Source organism: Raphanus sativus, chromosome 5, assembly GCF_000801105.2.
Source record: "Raphanus sativus cultivar WK10039 chromosome 5, ASM80110v3, whole genome shotgun sequence".
NCBI lineage: Eukaryota > Viridiplantae > Streptophyta > Magnoliopsida > Brassicales > Brassicaceae > Raphanus > Raphanus sativus.
In genome coordinates, this window is record NC_079515.1 from 24,443,053 (window position 1) to 24,458,448 (window position 15,396).

The 15,396-nt window shown below is 36.0% G+C and overlaps 4 protein-coding genes across 4 annotated transcripts; 2 read left to right on the forward strand and 2 right to left on the reverse strand.

Annotated features, from left to right (window-relative positions):
* Nucleotides 1-2,898, forward strand: LOC108861836 (FKBP12-interacting protein of 37 kDa). The gene is made up of 13 exons (XM_018635804.2): nt 1-231; nt 305-369; nt 579-646; nt 732-768; nt 855-942; nt 1,033-1,097; nt 1,194-1,271; nt 1,374-1,421; nt 1,694-1,747; nt 1,992-2,153; nt 2,250-2,319; nt 2,416-2,471; nt 2,573-2,898. The coding sequence occupies exons 1-13, from the start codon at nt 162-164 to the stop codon at nt 2,753-2,755; spliced, it is 1,044 nt and encodes a 347-aa protein (XP_018491306.1). The 5' UTR covers nt 1-161; the 3' UTR covers nt 2,756-2,898.
* Nucleotides 2,899-4,272: 1,374 nt separating this feature from the next.
* Nucleotides 4,273-6,858, reverse strand: LOC108861835 (uncharacterized). The gene is made up of 8 exons (XM_018635803.2): nt 6,387-6,858; nt 6,141-6,288; nt 5,909-6,059; nt 5,680-5,805; nt 5,520-5,600; nt 5,206-5,398; nt 4,845-5,115; nt 4,273-4,768 (listed from the first exon to the last, which is right to left on the reverse strand). Exons 1-8 carry the CDS (start codon nt 6,582-6,584, stop codon nt 4,521-4,523), a joined length of 1,416 nt encoding a protein of 471 aa, XP_018491305.1. The 5' UTR covers nt 6,585-6,858; the 3' UTR covers nt 4,273-4,520.
* A 4,072-nt stretch (nt 6,859-10,930) lies between these two features.
* On the forward strand, nt 10,931-11,902 carry LOC108861837 (NDR1/HIN1-like protein 6). Its single transcript, XM_018635805.2, has one exon. It carries the CDS (start codon nt 11,061-11,063, stop codon nt 11,754-11,756), a length of 696 nt encoding a protein of 231 aa, XP_018491307.1. The 5' UTR covers nt 10,931-11,060; the 3' UTR covers nt 11,757-11,902.
* Nucleotides 11,903-12,771: 869 nt separating this feature from the next.
* On the reverse strand, nt 12,772-13,646 carry LOC108861838 (50S ribosomal protein L17, chloroplastic). The gene is made up of 2 exons (XM_018635806.2): nt 13,389-13,646; nt 12,772-13,291 (listed from the first exon to the last, which is right to left on the reverse strand). Exons 1-2 carry the CDS (start codon nt 13,582-13,584, stop codon nt 12,882-12,884), a joined length of 606 nt encoding a protein of 201 aa, XP_018491308.1. The 5' UTR covers nt 13,585-13,646; the 3' UTR covers nt 12,772-12,881.
* Between the last annotated feature and the right edge of the window lie 1,750 nt (nt 13,647-15,396).

Sequence of the window (15,396 nt, forward strand, 5' to 3'; positions counted from 1 at the left end):
CCACTTCCCCTTCCAAAGAAGTTAAAAAAAAAAACTAAAGCCCTAAAAAATTTCCAGCCGCCGTCGTTCTCGTCGTCCCACACACTCCGCTGCAACCTCACCGTCACTCCACAATCGACAAATCCCCCTACCACAGAAACCTCAGTCTTTTTTTTTTCCGAATGGAGTTTTCCTTACAAGACGACGAATTTGGCGGGGATTTTCCCGCTACTAATGCCACCATAGCTTCAGGTCGATTCCCTGTCATTGATAATACTTCATATTCGAAAATCATACTCACTTTCATCTGTATTCACTCCCTCAGGTAGTAAAAGAAGCTTCGATGATCTCGAAGACGACGAAGAAGATAACATCTTCGGATCCAAAAAGGTACCCCCTTTTTCTTATAAATCATAACAACATTGAAAAGTTTTGGACTGTTTCATAGTTATGGGGGTTGCTTCTTAATAATGTATATATACTCAGTGCCTGGTGTTTCTGCTGGCATCAATTTCTCTTCTTCTTTCTCGGTTTCGTATCCTAACACACTACTATAGTTTGTGCTAATGAGAAAGCTTTGTTGTTTATCTTTTATCCAGGGTCGTACAAACGCAGAGGTAGCTGCCCCTGGTGCTACCACTTGCGTGATTTTGCAACTCCGAGAGAGGTTTTTTTTTTTATAAACAAAAATATGAAGAGTGTCTAGTAAATAGTTTGATCTTTGATGTATATTTTTTTAACTTCTCTTGCAGTCTTAAGAATTGTGAAGATGAGCTTGCTTCATGCCAAGTAATTGTTCTCTATATCTGTTTGATATTTGGTGTTAGTACCGCTTTCGTTTTTATGAATCTGACTGTTTGTGTGTTTCTGGTCAGGATGAGCTTGAATCAGCCAAAGCAGAGATTAATAAGTGGAATTCAGCGTTTCAGAACGAGTCCTTTGTACCCGCGGGGAAATCTCCTGGTTAGCCTTCTCCATTCAGTGTTGTTTGGTTTGGTTTTGCACATTTTGAATATGCGATGCTAACTCTTTACAAATTTGAAAACTGGTCAGAACCTAGATTTTTGATCGACTACATCCAGAATTTGAAGTCTTCTGAGAGATCTTTGAAAGAACAGGTAGCTTGGCATTGGAGTAATAAGTCATTATATATCAATACGAAGGTCTTGATTTTATTTTTTTCAAACACTATTTGATGGTTATTTCTCTTTCAGTTAGAAATCGCCAAGAGGAAGGAAGCTTCTTGCATTGTGCAATATGCGAAACGGGAACAAGAAATGGCAGAACTAAAGGTAAGTCTCAACGAACTCATTAGCTACTACTACCCTCATGTTTTATTGACCATTACATATAATGCATGTCGCTAAAGCATACTCTTTGATTTGTGTTTCTAGTCAGCTGTTCGCGATTTGAAATCTCAACTCAAGCCGGCGTCAATGCAGGTACCACTTCTTCCCAAATGTTTTCATTGTAATAACCATTACAATTATGCCAACAACACGAATCATTGAAAGTTAGTTGTCCAGGAAAATTTGCACTTTTGTAGAGTCTTCCACTTTCTTTTTTTTATGTCATAGTGTGCCTTTTAGGATCGCCTTTCCTCCTAATCTGATATATATATAAGGAATGGCTATTGTGAAACTACATTAATCTCTAGCAGCTCGAAATAATTAGAAAGCAGTATCATTGAATTATCTTTGGTTTAACTGTGCAGGCGAGGAGGTTGTTACTGGATCCAGCCATTCATGAAGAATTTTCACGTCTGAAGGTCTGTACCTACTCTTTTCTAGCTGTCACTGCTCGTAATATAATTCCATAGACAATTCCAAACTAAGCAAAGTTTATTTTGAGCTATGAATGATGACTCCTTAAACACCTAGCTCTCGTTGTAAAATTTCAATTTGTTTTGTTTTCTCTTTTGGCTGTAGATACTGTTGCAGATTAAGACACACAACTTATGTTGTTAGTACATGAAAATTGATCACATGTTTCTTGTTTATGTTTAACGACAGAATCTAGTTGAGGAAAAAGACAAGAAGATCAAAGAACTCCAGGATAGTTATACAGCAGTTACTTTCACCCCTCTAGGCGTTAAGGGCAAGATGCTTATGGAAAAGTGCAAAACCCTGCAAGAGGAAAACGAGGAGATTGGACGCCAAGCTACTGAAGGGAAGGTAATATATATACCTTCTAAATCTTCATTCTAGTTTTTTTTTTTTTTTGGAATATATCTGAGTGGTTTCTTATGTATCCATATGGAATGTGGATAGATTCATGAACTAGCAATGAAGCTTTCAGTGCAGAAGTCTCAAAACGCGGAACTTAGAAAGCAATTTGAAGGTAACCTCATATGTTGACATTAGGCTTAGCAAAAATGTTTTTAATGTACAAATGGGATTTGGATTATTGAGAGTTGAGAGGTTTTGTGGAATGCAGGACTGTTCAAACACATGGAAGGATTAACTAATGATGTTGAGCGATCAAACGAAATGGTGTTGATCCTTGTCTTTATCTCTTAGCTCCTTAGTTTTCTTTTTTATGGAAATGGGATTTTGATGAGAAAAAGCTTATGATGATGATTGATGATTTTCAGGTGATAATATTGCAAGATAAACTGGATGAGAAGGACAAAGAGTTAGAGAGAGTAAAGAAAGAGATGGAGGAGGTTGTTGTGGCTGATGATGTAGGTGACAAGAAAGATGATGAAGCTCATGATGATGATGAAGATCCAAAAGAAATTGATGATGGAGAACAAAAGATGTTATGCACATTTTGAGAGTTTATTGCAATTTTTCTTTCTTATATATCTTTCAGTATTTTGTCTTTTCTCACTAAAGTGTTTAATTTCATGTACTAATTAACAATAAGTTTTAACTTCAGGAGGTAGTGTATTTTCATTTCAATTCAATTCCTCCATTATTTGAATGATCTTCTTTTTTAAATCCACAAAAGTAACTACCAATACGAACCAAATCCTCCGGCCAAACCGATCTCAAAAAATTCCATCAATTAATAATATAGGGAGTGTGCTAACCTATAGCCCTAAGCCGCTTGAACCTTCTCTGATCCAGAAACTCATGTTTCAGCTCTGTAAAGGAGTTGCATACGGCATTGTCACAGTTGTGTCAGAGCCTACACTTTAATATGGATCTTGTTAAGAAAAAAAATGTTCTACAATTGAAGGGCTCTGCTACATATGTATAACAGCTCTTTAACGTTTGGACCATTTCTAATGTTTCATTATGCTTTGCCTGTGCTTTCCTTGATCTGAAACCAACAGCAGAACCTTTCTGTGGTGAAAGATAAAGAGCTTCTTCAGATCGCTGATCTTGGTCTTTCACTGTACCTCTTAAAATCCTATACGCATGAGAACGTTACTCTCTGGTATAGAGCTCCTTATGTTCTTCTTGGTTCAGACTCGTTATTCAACTGCTGTTTCATGTGGTTTGCTGGTTGCTTTTCTGGTTGGTAGTCTCAAATGGTGTTTTGAGTGTATCTCAAAGGGCTGTGATCTTGTATTTATGTTTGTTTGCATATTTGAATTTGAACAGCTGATATGGTCAGAAGGCAAGCTCTTTTCCCTGGTGATTATTCTTAGTTTCAGCAATTGCTTCATATATTTAGGTACTTTGGTCTCTCCTTATAATGTTAAACTTCCATTGGTTCTTGATACTTGCTATGCTCTAGCTACAAGGATATCATTAAATGATACAGCTTGCACCAATTGAGAACATCAGATCATATACACTGGTTCTTACTGAATTTTGCATTCTTGTGTAGAGTTAGAGAATATTAGCTTTAAACTCGTATTTTTTTTGGTTCATGGAGATCTGCGAGGAACACCGACTTAGCAGCAACGGCCGGGGTGTTTCCTCTCTGCGTGACTGGCATGACTACTCAAAGTGGGAGCCGCAGGACTTGAGCTCATGTTCCATCTCATTCGACTCAAGGAGTTGTTCTCACGGTAAATTAAACTGCTTGATGATCCTAGGCTAGGGTCCAACGACTATCTTGCTTCTGCTTCCTCTTTTCTAATAAGCAGAAACTCTTTGATTAAATCTCTTCTTCCCTTTCATCTGATTGCATTTATATGTTTGAATAAAATGCAGAAAATGCTCAAGTTTGACTCGAGTACAATCCTGCTTTATACAATTGCAGCAATACAGCACTTGATCACACCCTTATCTTGCCAATGAGAAGATTTATATAAGATTACTTTATTTTGTTATCGTACAAAACTTGCTCAACCTGACTCTGAGCATACAAAAAAGAGATGTAAGAGATTCTTTCAAGTGAAATAAAGGGTCTGTAATAGACTTTATCAAACCCAAATGTTACGTACAATGACACTAGTGTACATAATTGGCATTCTGAATCACAAACACATGCCCAAACGTAGTTCACAACAACACAAATAGCTGCTCGAAAGACACTAAGTTAATAGAGATTGATCGCTACACACACAATTGAAGTAAACCAAATAACACAGTAGAAGTAGTAGAAGTAGCTAACATGATGATGATGATGATGATGATGTGAAATCAATTGGACCACACATGAACGTAGCCGTGTCTGTTTCCTGTGTAAATCTCATTGCGTTCTTCATCATAGAACAGAGCCGTTATGTCTTCCAGAGCTTCAGCCACAGCGTTTCTTCTTAGCTTCGAGTTGTTCCCCAAGGAACTGCTGCTACTGCTACTGCTCTCATCTTCTTTTGGAGGACCACTGCTTGATGTTATCTTAGCTAAGCATTTCCCAGTCAATATGTTGCTGATATTGATTGATCCCGCTGCAACATTAACAAACAAACAATCAATGAGACTCGTTGGCTTATGTGTATCCTTACTGAGGTTATTGTTTTTTACCATTTCCTTCTATCCACTGGTCTTCAGTATCTGCTTTGCAATAGGAGATGATCAGATCTTGATCACTTGTTATGTAGATGTTGTTGGTGTTACAGTCCGGATGCCATAGGAGATGATCCTCAAAGGAAGTCACGAGCTCTCCACGAAAATTCCATACAGATACGTTCCTGTTCCTGAACGTTAGAAACAGCTGGTTCTCATACAGGAATATGAACGCAGAGGGTGTCATGAACTCGGCTCTACTAACTTCCAATTGTTGAGCGTTTCTAACCTGCGTTTACAAAATAAGAAAACAAAACTTTGTAAAAAACAAAGAAACTACGAGATTGATTTGAATCTGATAAAAAAAATCAAAACTTACGTCAAGAATTTGGAGATTCTCATTCTCTTGCTTCACAAGAAGTTTCTCATTGAATTGTTCAATGAAATCGACTTTCTTGTTTCGGTGAAGCAAATGATTGAAGGACTTGAGAACCGTGCCATCCTCTATCGACAGAATCTTCAAAGGGACGTGACTTGTAGCTCTCTTGAAGATCAATAACATTATCCCTGGACTGAGGCATGAAAAGAAACACGAGTTAAAAGGTACACATAAATAAGTGTCAAAAAAAATCTTCCAATCCATAAGGGCTAACGAAACACATTGAGGGCTAAAGACAAAGGGAGAAACGTTACCTGATTTTAATTTCTTGAACATGTTTGTCTGATATCGAATACAGCATGGTATAGTTTTTCAGATCAAAAACCTTGTACACACTGTATAAACCGCTATCGAGCTCAGAGGAAGAAAACTTGTAGTCTACAAAATATAGGTAGAGAAGACCAGAAAAATAACCTGTCCTGCGCAGAATACGTAAGGACCTTTCCATTGACATCATCAAACTCAACAAAACCAGGCCATTTCAATGACTCAGACTCAAAAAGAGCAAACCCTGCATCTGGCTGACCTCTCAGAATATACCTAACAGTTGAAAAAAAAAACAACCAGAAAAAGACACATTAGTCTACATAACCCAATAAAGATATATAAAACAACAAGGGAGAGATAGAGAGAGACAACATACTCAATCCTAGTGGATCTGCATTTCAAAGAGCTGAAATTGTCAGAGGCATAAACAGAGACAGTGATGAGAGAATCATTGTTCTTGTTGTAGAACAAGCTCCGTATGACTTCATCTGGACTCACATTTAAAAAGCATATTCTCCTGTTCGTCTCTGCAAAATTGTAAAGCGGGCCAAGTCACACACAGACACACACAAAGCTTAAAGCTTTTAAGCCAGACAAAAGTGATCTACCTCTACTGAAAGCAGCGCAGACACCAGAATGAGCAAGCGCAAAGACAATATCCCTCGCGGCAACAATCTCAATAACTTTAGTTCTCTTCATCAGAAACGGTAACGCAACTAAACAGTGTCCCTTGGGGTCATGAGTATCATATTGCTCCTGAAATTAAAAAAATCAAAAAATCAAAAATCGAAACTTTAAGCACATTTCTAGGGTTTTGAATTAGGGGAAAACAAAAAAAAAGAACTTTTTTTTACCACGAGACGCATGTTACGGAATCTCTCCTGAGCGGTGCTGATGGAGAAAGCTCGGTCTTTACGAGACGAGATTTCTCTTCGCTGGAGCTTCTTAACGCTGTTGACGAACCCATCGGGACGAGACCTCTTTTTCGCCGCCGCCACGACTCTTCTTCCGCTGCAAGGTCTAGGGCTAGCTGTGATCCTTCTTCCTTCCATCTTATTACTAGGTTTTTCGATTTTTTTTTGGGGGAAAACCCTGAGGATGAGGTAAGAGGCGGCTGAGTTTTGAGGAAACCCTAAGGGAGAAGGGAGGAGTTTAGAAAGTGAGGGGGGTGGCTACATACCCAGTGAGGTAAAGAGCTTTGTAGATTCAGATTTGGGGATGGGTTTGATTCAATGTTCCTTGAAGAAGCTCTTTTCCCTTCAAAATCTCGATTTCAAGCAAGTACCAATCTGAATCATTTTGTAATTTGTGCAGATCGATGGAATAAGAAAAAAAAAAGAAAAAGATGTAATAAAATGTTTGAAACGGTGCGTGTTGAAGTTAGAAAGTTTGATGGGGCTGGGTAGATTTTATGGGCTACGGCCCAGTAGTCCTTGTAAAATTTACGTTGGGCTCGCAAACCACTTTTGTAATGAATGGAACTATTCACTTAAATTGAAAATATTAATATCTATGGTATAATTATTTAAAATTTATTTGTAAAATGATTAAAACAATAGTTTAATGATATTTGTAGGATAAATCTCTTACAAACACTTTAGAATTTCTCATACTAGAATCCCTTTAACATTTTTTAGTTTTTATTATTTTATATACTTTATTATTTATTTACTTTGTTTGAGAGACTCTGTGGAAGAGTATTGGTTCCAATACTGATATTTTTAGTTTATAACCTTTTTAAAAGTAAGCGAATTTATCCTTAGTTAGTTATAAAAATAGAGTTGAGAATTCAAAGTAAAATCATACTTACCTTTTTGTCACATAATCTGATAATCATAGGGGATTATGTAATTGTACTATTGATTCTATATTTTCTTATCACAATTTCGTGTTATTTATTTTACAGATGTAGTAATGGATTTGAAAGTGTTCTGAAGTTGAATATAAAAAAAAATGAAATCCAAAGAAATAGATATTAAATTAGGAACATAAATAAAAGTTCAAATGAGAAACCAAAACATTTTACAACATTTTTTATATAAATTACTAAACTTAAAATAAACAAATGAATGATCCAAAAATTTGTGAGTGGATACCGTGGATCTTCCTGAATTAACATCCCAAAAACTTTCCTTTTCAAATCCCTATATACTAAAGTGCAAGTCGCCTAACGAATAAAATTATGACAAGTGGAAATTGTTTTAAAATTTAAATTAAAAAATGGAAATACAAATAACTTTTTAAAGAAAACTGTTTATCTTTCCAAACAACTGAACTCTATTGTATTTTCCATAAAAATAAAATAAAAGTCTATAATATCTCTCCCACTACTTCATGATCTTAAAATCTATAAACCGTTAGCTTTTCTTTTTATAAGACTTTGACTCACGAATACCATGCTATAGATTCTTCTCAACATGCAGTCACTCCATTGAATTCTAGGAGTACGAGAGTTTGATGAAATTCCAATTTCTAACAAGACAAGTAAATGATTTCTAAGGTTTGTATCAACACTGTCAATAATGGAGTTCTATGTCTAGGTTGACATAGCCTCTGGCCAAAAACATCTTTCGAAGTGGCAGATGAAAGTTAAATCCAGGTTAGTGATACTAAATAGTATGTCAAGTTGATTTTTTCTTTCCCTTTTCTCTTTTGTATGTTGGAAAAAACTATAAATTTATGCAATATTATGATGAAAAGATAAACGTCATAAATGTGTTAAAAAAATGTAAATGTCATAAATTAGGTCACTACCGTTTTAAAAACTAACTAGAGTAATTTTCGGTATGCTTGATAATGTTTTTTGGTTGCAGTGGTGATAATTTGAGAAAGGAAAGTAGGAAGGTCACCTTAAGGATTTTATAAGACCTCCTAACAAATTTCAGAAGCAACACAAGAGAAGAAAAAAAATGTGGTGATAACTAGAATGAAAAAAAAAGTGGGATGTAAATGGTAGATGAAACGTGAAGGATTCTCATGTCTACTTTCTAGATGAAGGACCTTATCTCAGGTTAGTTTTTTTTTTTTGCGATCTCAGGTTTAGTTTTTCTTATTTTATATATGTTTTAAATTGTATAGAAATATTATTTTTGTTTACTTTAGGAATAGCATACACATTTGTTTTATTTTTTTATGTAATGTTACCTAATTTTGCAATATACAACCAGAAATGAAGAAAGATAAATACACATAGAAAAGAACTAGAAACTACAAGAGATAACGTCAGTTATTCTACAAAAGTATAATTAACATCTTTTTTTTTGTTTTGTTACAAGAGCCTGAAATTCATATCATATAGTAATATTTATTTGGTTTGGGAAAAAGAGAAATCAATATTTTACTTTTATATTTTGGGTATATACTGAAGTGTTGTAAATAACGGTAAATTTTTATATTTTTAAAATTATCACTAATAACCCTCTAAATAATATTTCTTTTTGTTGTAAATTTTACACATATTTTATATTTAAAAAATACAATACCCGTGCATAGCACGGGAAAATACTAGTCGTGATCCATGTTCGAAACTACGCTAGGCGCTAGTCGGGCGGTGACTCCAGGCCTAGCGAGTTACCAAAAAATCGGAGATTAATCGGGATATACGCGGGGATTAATTTAATTATTATTTTATTTATTATAATATTCAAATAAATATATATTATAAATATATTAGGATTTAATAGTTTTTGTATATTATTATTGAATTTTATATTTATTGGTTTAACAAAAGTTAATTGCTAGCATTATATTATTATTTTTTAATTAAAAGTATGTTTTTATATAGCACAACATATGCCTACACATTAAAACATGATGTGGTTTAGTGGTGTTGGATGACATTGAGGCAGTGAAATTGTTGGTGGTTCGACCCCAGTAACATCACATTTAATTTTAGACAAAAAAAGTTTTAAAACATACAAAGAAACAAAGTCCCACATCGGTGAAACACAAGAAAGGAAGATGATGAAGACTCCTATAAATATAGTCGTTCAGTATTCGCTCCATAACTTACATCTGGGTTTCAATTGCAAGCCCACTTGTAATCCAATAGTCAAAATTTACGCGGGTTTTAGGCGGTTAAAAATCGGTTTAAAGCCGATTAATCGGTTCATTGACCGAGTAATTGGTCAACCGAGTTGTTGAGCCGGTTTGGCTATAATCGCCGCGGTCACTTGCCGCCGAGCGTATAGGCGGGCGAGTAATTGCCTAGGCGTCCGCGTTTTAGAACGTTGGTCGTGATATAAAACTGATGTATTGGTGGCAACTGTCTCATTCTAGTTAGGATTTATTGGTGGCACGATGATCAAACAAAGATTCAATTAACGGGCCAAAACCCAAAAGTCGTTCCCCTGTAATTAAAGGAATGGGCCCAGACAAAGACGGTCGATTGATTCATTGCAGTAAAACTACTCGCACGAAATGAGCAAAAGCGACAGGATCTTATACAAAGCCATGTGATTAGTGATTTTTTTTTGTCAACATGTGATTAGTGATTACTCTTGTTTCTACCTCACTCTATTATTTTATCATCTTCATCCTAAGCATTCAATTAATGCACTCGTTGAAAAAAGGAGACAAATAATTAAAACCATACACGTTTTCTTTCTCGAGTCATTTACATTAATCAACATCCATTTCGCTGCACAACCGATAACCAATACCGTATACTAGTATACTAGCAGTAAACACATTTATTGCGTCCAATACACACACCGTCCAACATACGGAGCCATCCACGTTCGAACTCTATTGTTCCCTCTGCTTTTATTAGAAGAAAAAACCAATTTAAATAATCTTTCCAATTTGTATGCAGAACTTTCAAATTATTTAGCGTTTGTGACTATTTATATTCTCCAGTGTTACTTTATCAATTGGATTTATTTTAGTTAATGATGTTTTAATGTAAAAGAGGCAAGTTAACCAATACTGTATACTAGCAGTAAACACACTATTGCGTCCAACACACACACACACCGTCCTCCAACACAGCATACGGCGCCATCCACGTTCGAACTCTATTATTCCCTCAGTTTTTTTAAAAAGAATTAAGTTAAATAATGTTTTCAAATTTGTATGCAATTTTTTTAAGTTACTTAGCTTTGTGTGTGTTATTTTTATTAATTTGATTTATTTTAGTTAATGATGTTTTAATGTAAAAGAGGGAAATTAAATAAAAAATTGTGTGTGTTTTTAACTAATTCGAGATTTCTATAAAGTATTCCAATTATATGTTGCCATTCGAGAAATCTATAAAGTGTTCCAATTAGATGTTGCCACAAACGTCTAAAATATTTAAAGTCCGTGACAGATGAATAAATATTTAACTTTAAAAAAGCAAAAGAAACATTTTATTCAAATTTAAAAAAAAAGTAAAATAAATAAGTCGGATTTGTTATTTGACTTGCGTCGTAAAGTCGGTTACAAATACGAAACATCACCGAGAAAAGAGAAAAAAAAAAGAGCAGCCACGAGAAGCAGAAAGCGTAACAGAGAAGAAGAAGGAGAAGTAGAGAGAAAGAGTATTTACGATGAAAACAGACGATAAAAAGGAGAAGCCAGCAATACCCATGTTAGCAGCAACAGAATCCCCCAAGCCAAACGCAGCCATGGAAACGCAGTCAACAAACGGCGTTAGCGGCGGCACGAAAGGGAAGAAGAAACGCAACCGCAAAATCTGCATCTGCGTCACACTCCTCCTCCTCCTCGTCATCTTCATAGTCCTCCTCGTCTTAGGCCTCACTCTCTTCAAACCCAAACGCCCGATCACCACCATCGACTCCGTGGCCGTGGACCGTCTCCAAGCCTCCGTCGACGTCCTGAACCTCAAGGTCGTTCTGAACCTCACGCTCAGCGTCGATCTCTCCCTGAGAAACCCCAACCGCGTCGGATTCAGCTTCGGCAACTCGTCGGCGCTGCTTAACTACGGCGGGAAACTGATCGGAGAAGCGCCGCTTCCGGCGAGCAGGCTCGGGGCGGAGAAAACGCTGCCTATGAACTTGACGCTGACGTTGATGGCGGATCGGTTGCTCGCCGACACGCAGATTATTAGTGACGTCATGTCCGGGTCGATCCCGGTTAACACTTTCGTTAAAGTCGCCGGGAAAGTGAGTGTGCTGAAGATCTTTAAGATTAAAGTTCAGTCTTCTTCTTCGTGTGATATTGTCATCTCTGTTGCGAATCGGAACGTTACGAGTCAGCACTGTAAGTATTCGACTAAGCTGTGATCATTGTCTGAAAGGTTTTAGTTTTATAGAGATCTATTATACTTTTTGTCTTCTTGTTGTCTTGATGGTTTTGTTTTTGAAATCCTTTTGTGTATTAATATGGTTTGGAACGAAATAAATTCAAAAGACATTGGTTTGTATTTTCATTTTCATATCTCAAATTGATTCAGCGAAAAGCAGTAAGTAAACACGTTCAGCGTCCTTTGCAAATCAACGTGTCGACGTAACAGATGCTTATTTTATTCAACTTTTTCATACAAGAAAAAGTCAAAATGAGAACCAGATTTTAAAAGGTTGTAGTAGTTGGCAGTTCAAAATTGCATTCATAGCACTTGTTTCTTTTCGTAAAATTGTTCATTCTTTGTAATTTGTCATCATGACGCTGACGCAAGAGAACATTATCTTCTCACATGACCCAAGCGTTAAGCTTTAGCGTAAACCCAAACTGTGCCGTTGCTGCATAGTTTCTTGCCTCATCAGAGAAGCAAGTTGTAAGGAATCTTAAAGAAAAACAAAAGTTGCTAAGATCATTACTTTGACTTCCCATCCATGAAAATGAAGAAACAAGAATCCGAAGTGAGCACTACGTTGTAAATCCTCCTGGGCTTGTATTCTTTAATGTGGACTTTTCTTTCAACTCCAATTGATTTTTTTTTCTTTTTGAATCTTTGACTTTTTGAAGTATATGTTGTAAGATTTTGAACTAATTTTACGAAAACTTATAACAAGTAAAGAACAAACCAAACACCTGCTTGGATGAATTCTAGAACACTTGATCATAAAACTTAAAGAAACAATCTCCTCACTCAGTGAAATAAAACTCTTCATTCCTCCAAACTCTAAATCATACCATGAGAAAGAAACCCCACATTTTGGTAGACCAAAGAAGCCTCTCTACAAACATTCAAACTAGCTATAAAATCACAACGCCTCCTACATTCTCAAAGCTTGTTCCATCTAACTGTCACTTAACAAGACCAACACATTTTTTACCAAGTTGATTCCAAAGCTCAACAAACACCAAACAAATAAATCTCATATCTGCAATAATAAACAACTGACTCAAGATTACAAAAGCAAAGAGTCTAGTTTTTTGAACAAACAAAAAACAAAACGATAAACCTCTTAAACAAGCTCAATATACGCCATAGGAGCATTATCACCTCTCCTAGGAAGAGTCCTAATGATCCTCGTATACCCACCATTCCTCTCTCCATACCTATCCGGAACCTCGGCGAACAACGCGTGCACAATCTGCTTCTCGTAGATATACCCCAGAGCTTGCCTCCGCTTGTGCAGAGACCCGTCCTTGGCGAGAGTGATCATCTTATCCACAAACTTCCTCATCGCACTGGCTCTAGCTCGCGTCGTCTTGATCCTCCCGTGCTTCAGCAGCTGCGTCGTGAGCCCGCGGAGCAGAGCTTTCCTCTGGTCCGGTGGCCTGTTCAGCTTCGGGACTCTCCTCCCGTGTCTCATCGCGTACACGCGGCCACCGCCGTCGATGATCTTGAACCCGTCCTCGAAGCTTTGCCAGCCTGGCGTTTTCGGAAATTAGGAAAAAAAAACGGTTTGGAGATTGATTAAACCGGAGGTGGGAGTAAAATTGAACCGGTTTTAAATCGGGAGGTTTACCTGGAAGTCCGGTTGAGATGAGGGGGTTGACCGGAGAGAGACCGGAGAAAGAAGGGAGACGAAGAGTGACAGGACGGGGAGGAGACGAGGAAGGTAAACGGCAAGTTACGGAGGGGAGAGATGATTTGAGAGATGACATGCTCCAAACTCTGCTTAGGGAGTCTGTAGGTGTGGCCATTGCCATTGGGATTGCCATTACAGTGTGTTTTACTCTTCTCTGCAACCAAGGGAGAGGGAAGATTGGTGAAGTGGAAAGGATAAGGGGATATAGGAGGAGAAGATATCCGAAAAAAGTTTGGGAGTGGGCCTTAATGGGCCGAAATCATAGTTTCTCTCATGCACGATGTTGTTGCAAATTCTCATGTGCCTTAACTATTGTTGGGCTAACTCAGTTATCTGACCTGAATACTGTAATGGGCGGTTTCGTTTTCTTAGATCAAAATTCAGAACGTGACCCAACACCAACATCTACGCAGATATGTAAAAAAATATTACAATAATTTAATTAATTTTTTATTGATTAATGCTTATATAAAAATTTATACTTAGAATCCTACAGATAGAATCTATCATCAATTATGCAGATCAATGGAATTTTTTTCAGATAATTGATCTATTATTTTCAGAAGTTATATTAATAAATGAATGTTAAAAACTAGCTAAGGATTTTGTTTGATAATCACTATGTAAAAAAAAATCACTACGTACGGTTAAATATTTAATTTGCTTAAGATTTTCTTCACTAACTACAGTAATGAAATATGCACGGTTGTATAGAGAGATATAGGCCTACAACCAGTGAATATTTAAGGGCAATAAAGACATTGTGAATATGAACTTGGAGAAAGCCTTCCAGCTTTTTACGCTGAGAACTTTCATATTGAGCCGTGTGTTTGGTTTGTGTGTGTGTAGATATGAATAAAAAAGTTTTTACAAGTGAAAAAGGGATCGTAAAAAGCGTGGATGGTTTCTCTAGGGCTTCACTGCCATTTCCCAGGCCATGCTATTATAATAAGGTCATGGGGGCTAGTGTTTGACGTACAAAAGTCTAAAAAACTGTCAGGCCAAACAGGTCCAAAATTCAGTAAATAAAATATTTTATAAAAGTAAAATTGTTAAAAAGGGGAAAAAGGAGGATGCATATGAAAGCAAAATGTCAAACACTAGTTTTCAGATTTTATAGGGAACTGGAGTTTGACAGTTGGTGTAATGGACTCGTCACAACATGTGCATCTCTTTACTTCTTTGTAATTACTGTTTTAGCTTACTACGTCTTGTCCATTTCCTCTCGCACATGACATTGCCCGTGGTCCGTGGATATTTTGGAAATTACTACTTGGCTTTTTTTATTTTAATTTTTAAAAAATAAAACGAATTAACTTCTTCTTTAGGCTATTTTTTATACTACAAACTAGCAACATGGCTATCCAAATACTCCCTCCGTTCCTAAATATAGGATTTTTTGGAGTTTTTCTTTGTTCCACAATATAAGATTTTCTATATTTTTAAGGTAGTTTTGTATACTTTTGAGGTTCTTTTTTTATTAAAAGTTGTACTGATTAAATTTTATTGGTAGACAGTTATTGGAAAGTGTGTAAATGATATAAATAATTAAATAAAGTGCAAATAATTATTATAGTCTTAATAAACGTGAAAAGTGTAGAAAATCCTATATTTAGGAACAGAGGGAGTACAATATCAGAACATTCACAAGTTTATTATGTATATGAGTTGTTACTCCATTTGGAAACATTTGCAGTTAATATCCATTATAATAACCATTCTAATTTCTCTGAGAAACTGTAAAAAATCATTTTCTCTATTTAAAAGTAAGTGACGTTTAACAATTTTTACATGTTGAAAAATTGTTAACTTCTATTTAACCTATTTTTGTTTTGCACAAAACAACAATAACTAGCTAATTTAACCAATAAAAATTAACACTACAAAATATAAATGGTTAAAAAAATAAGCAACATTTAATTTTTTAATTTTTAAAAAATATCAA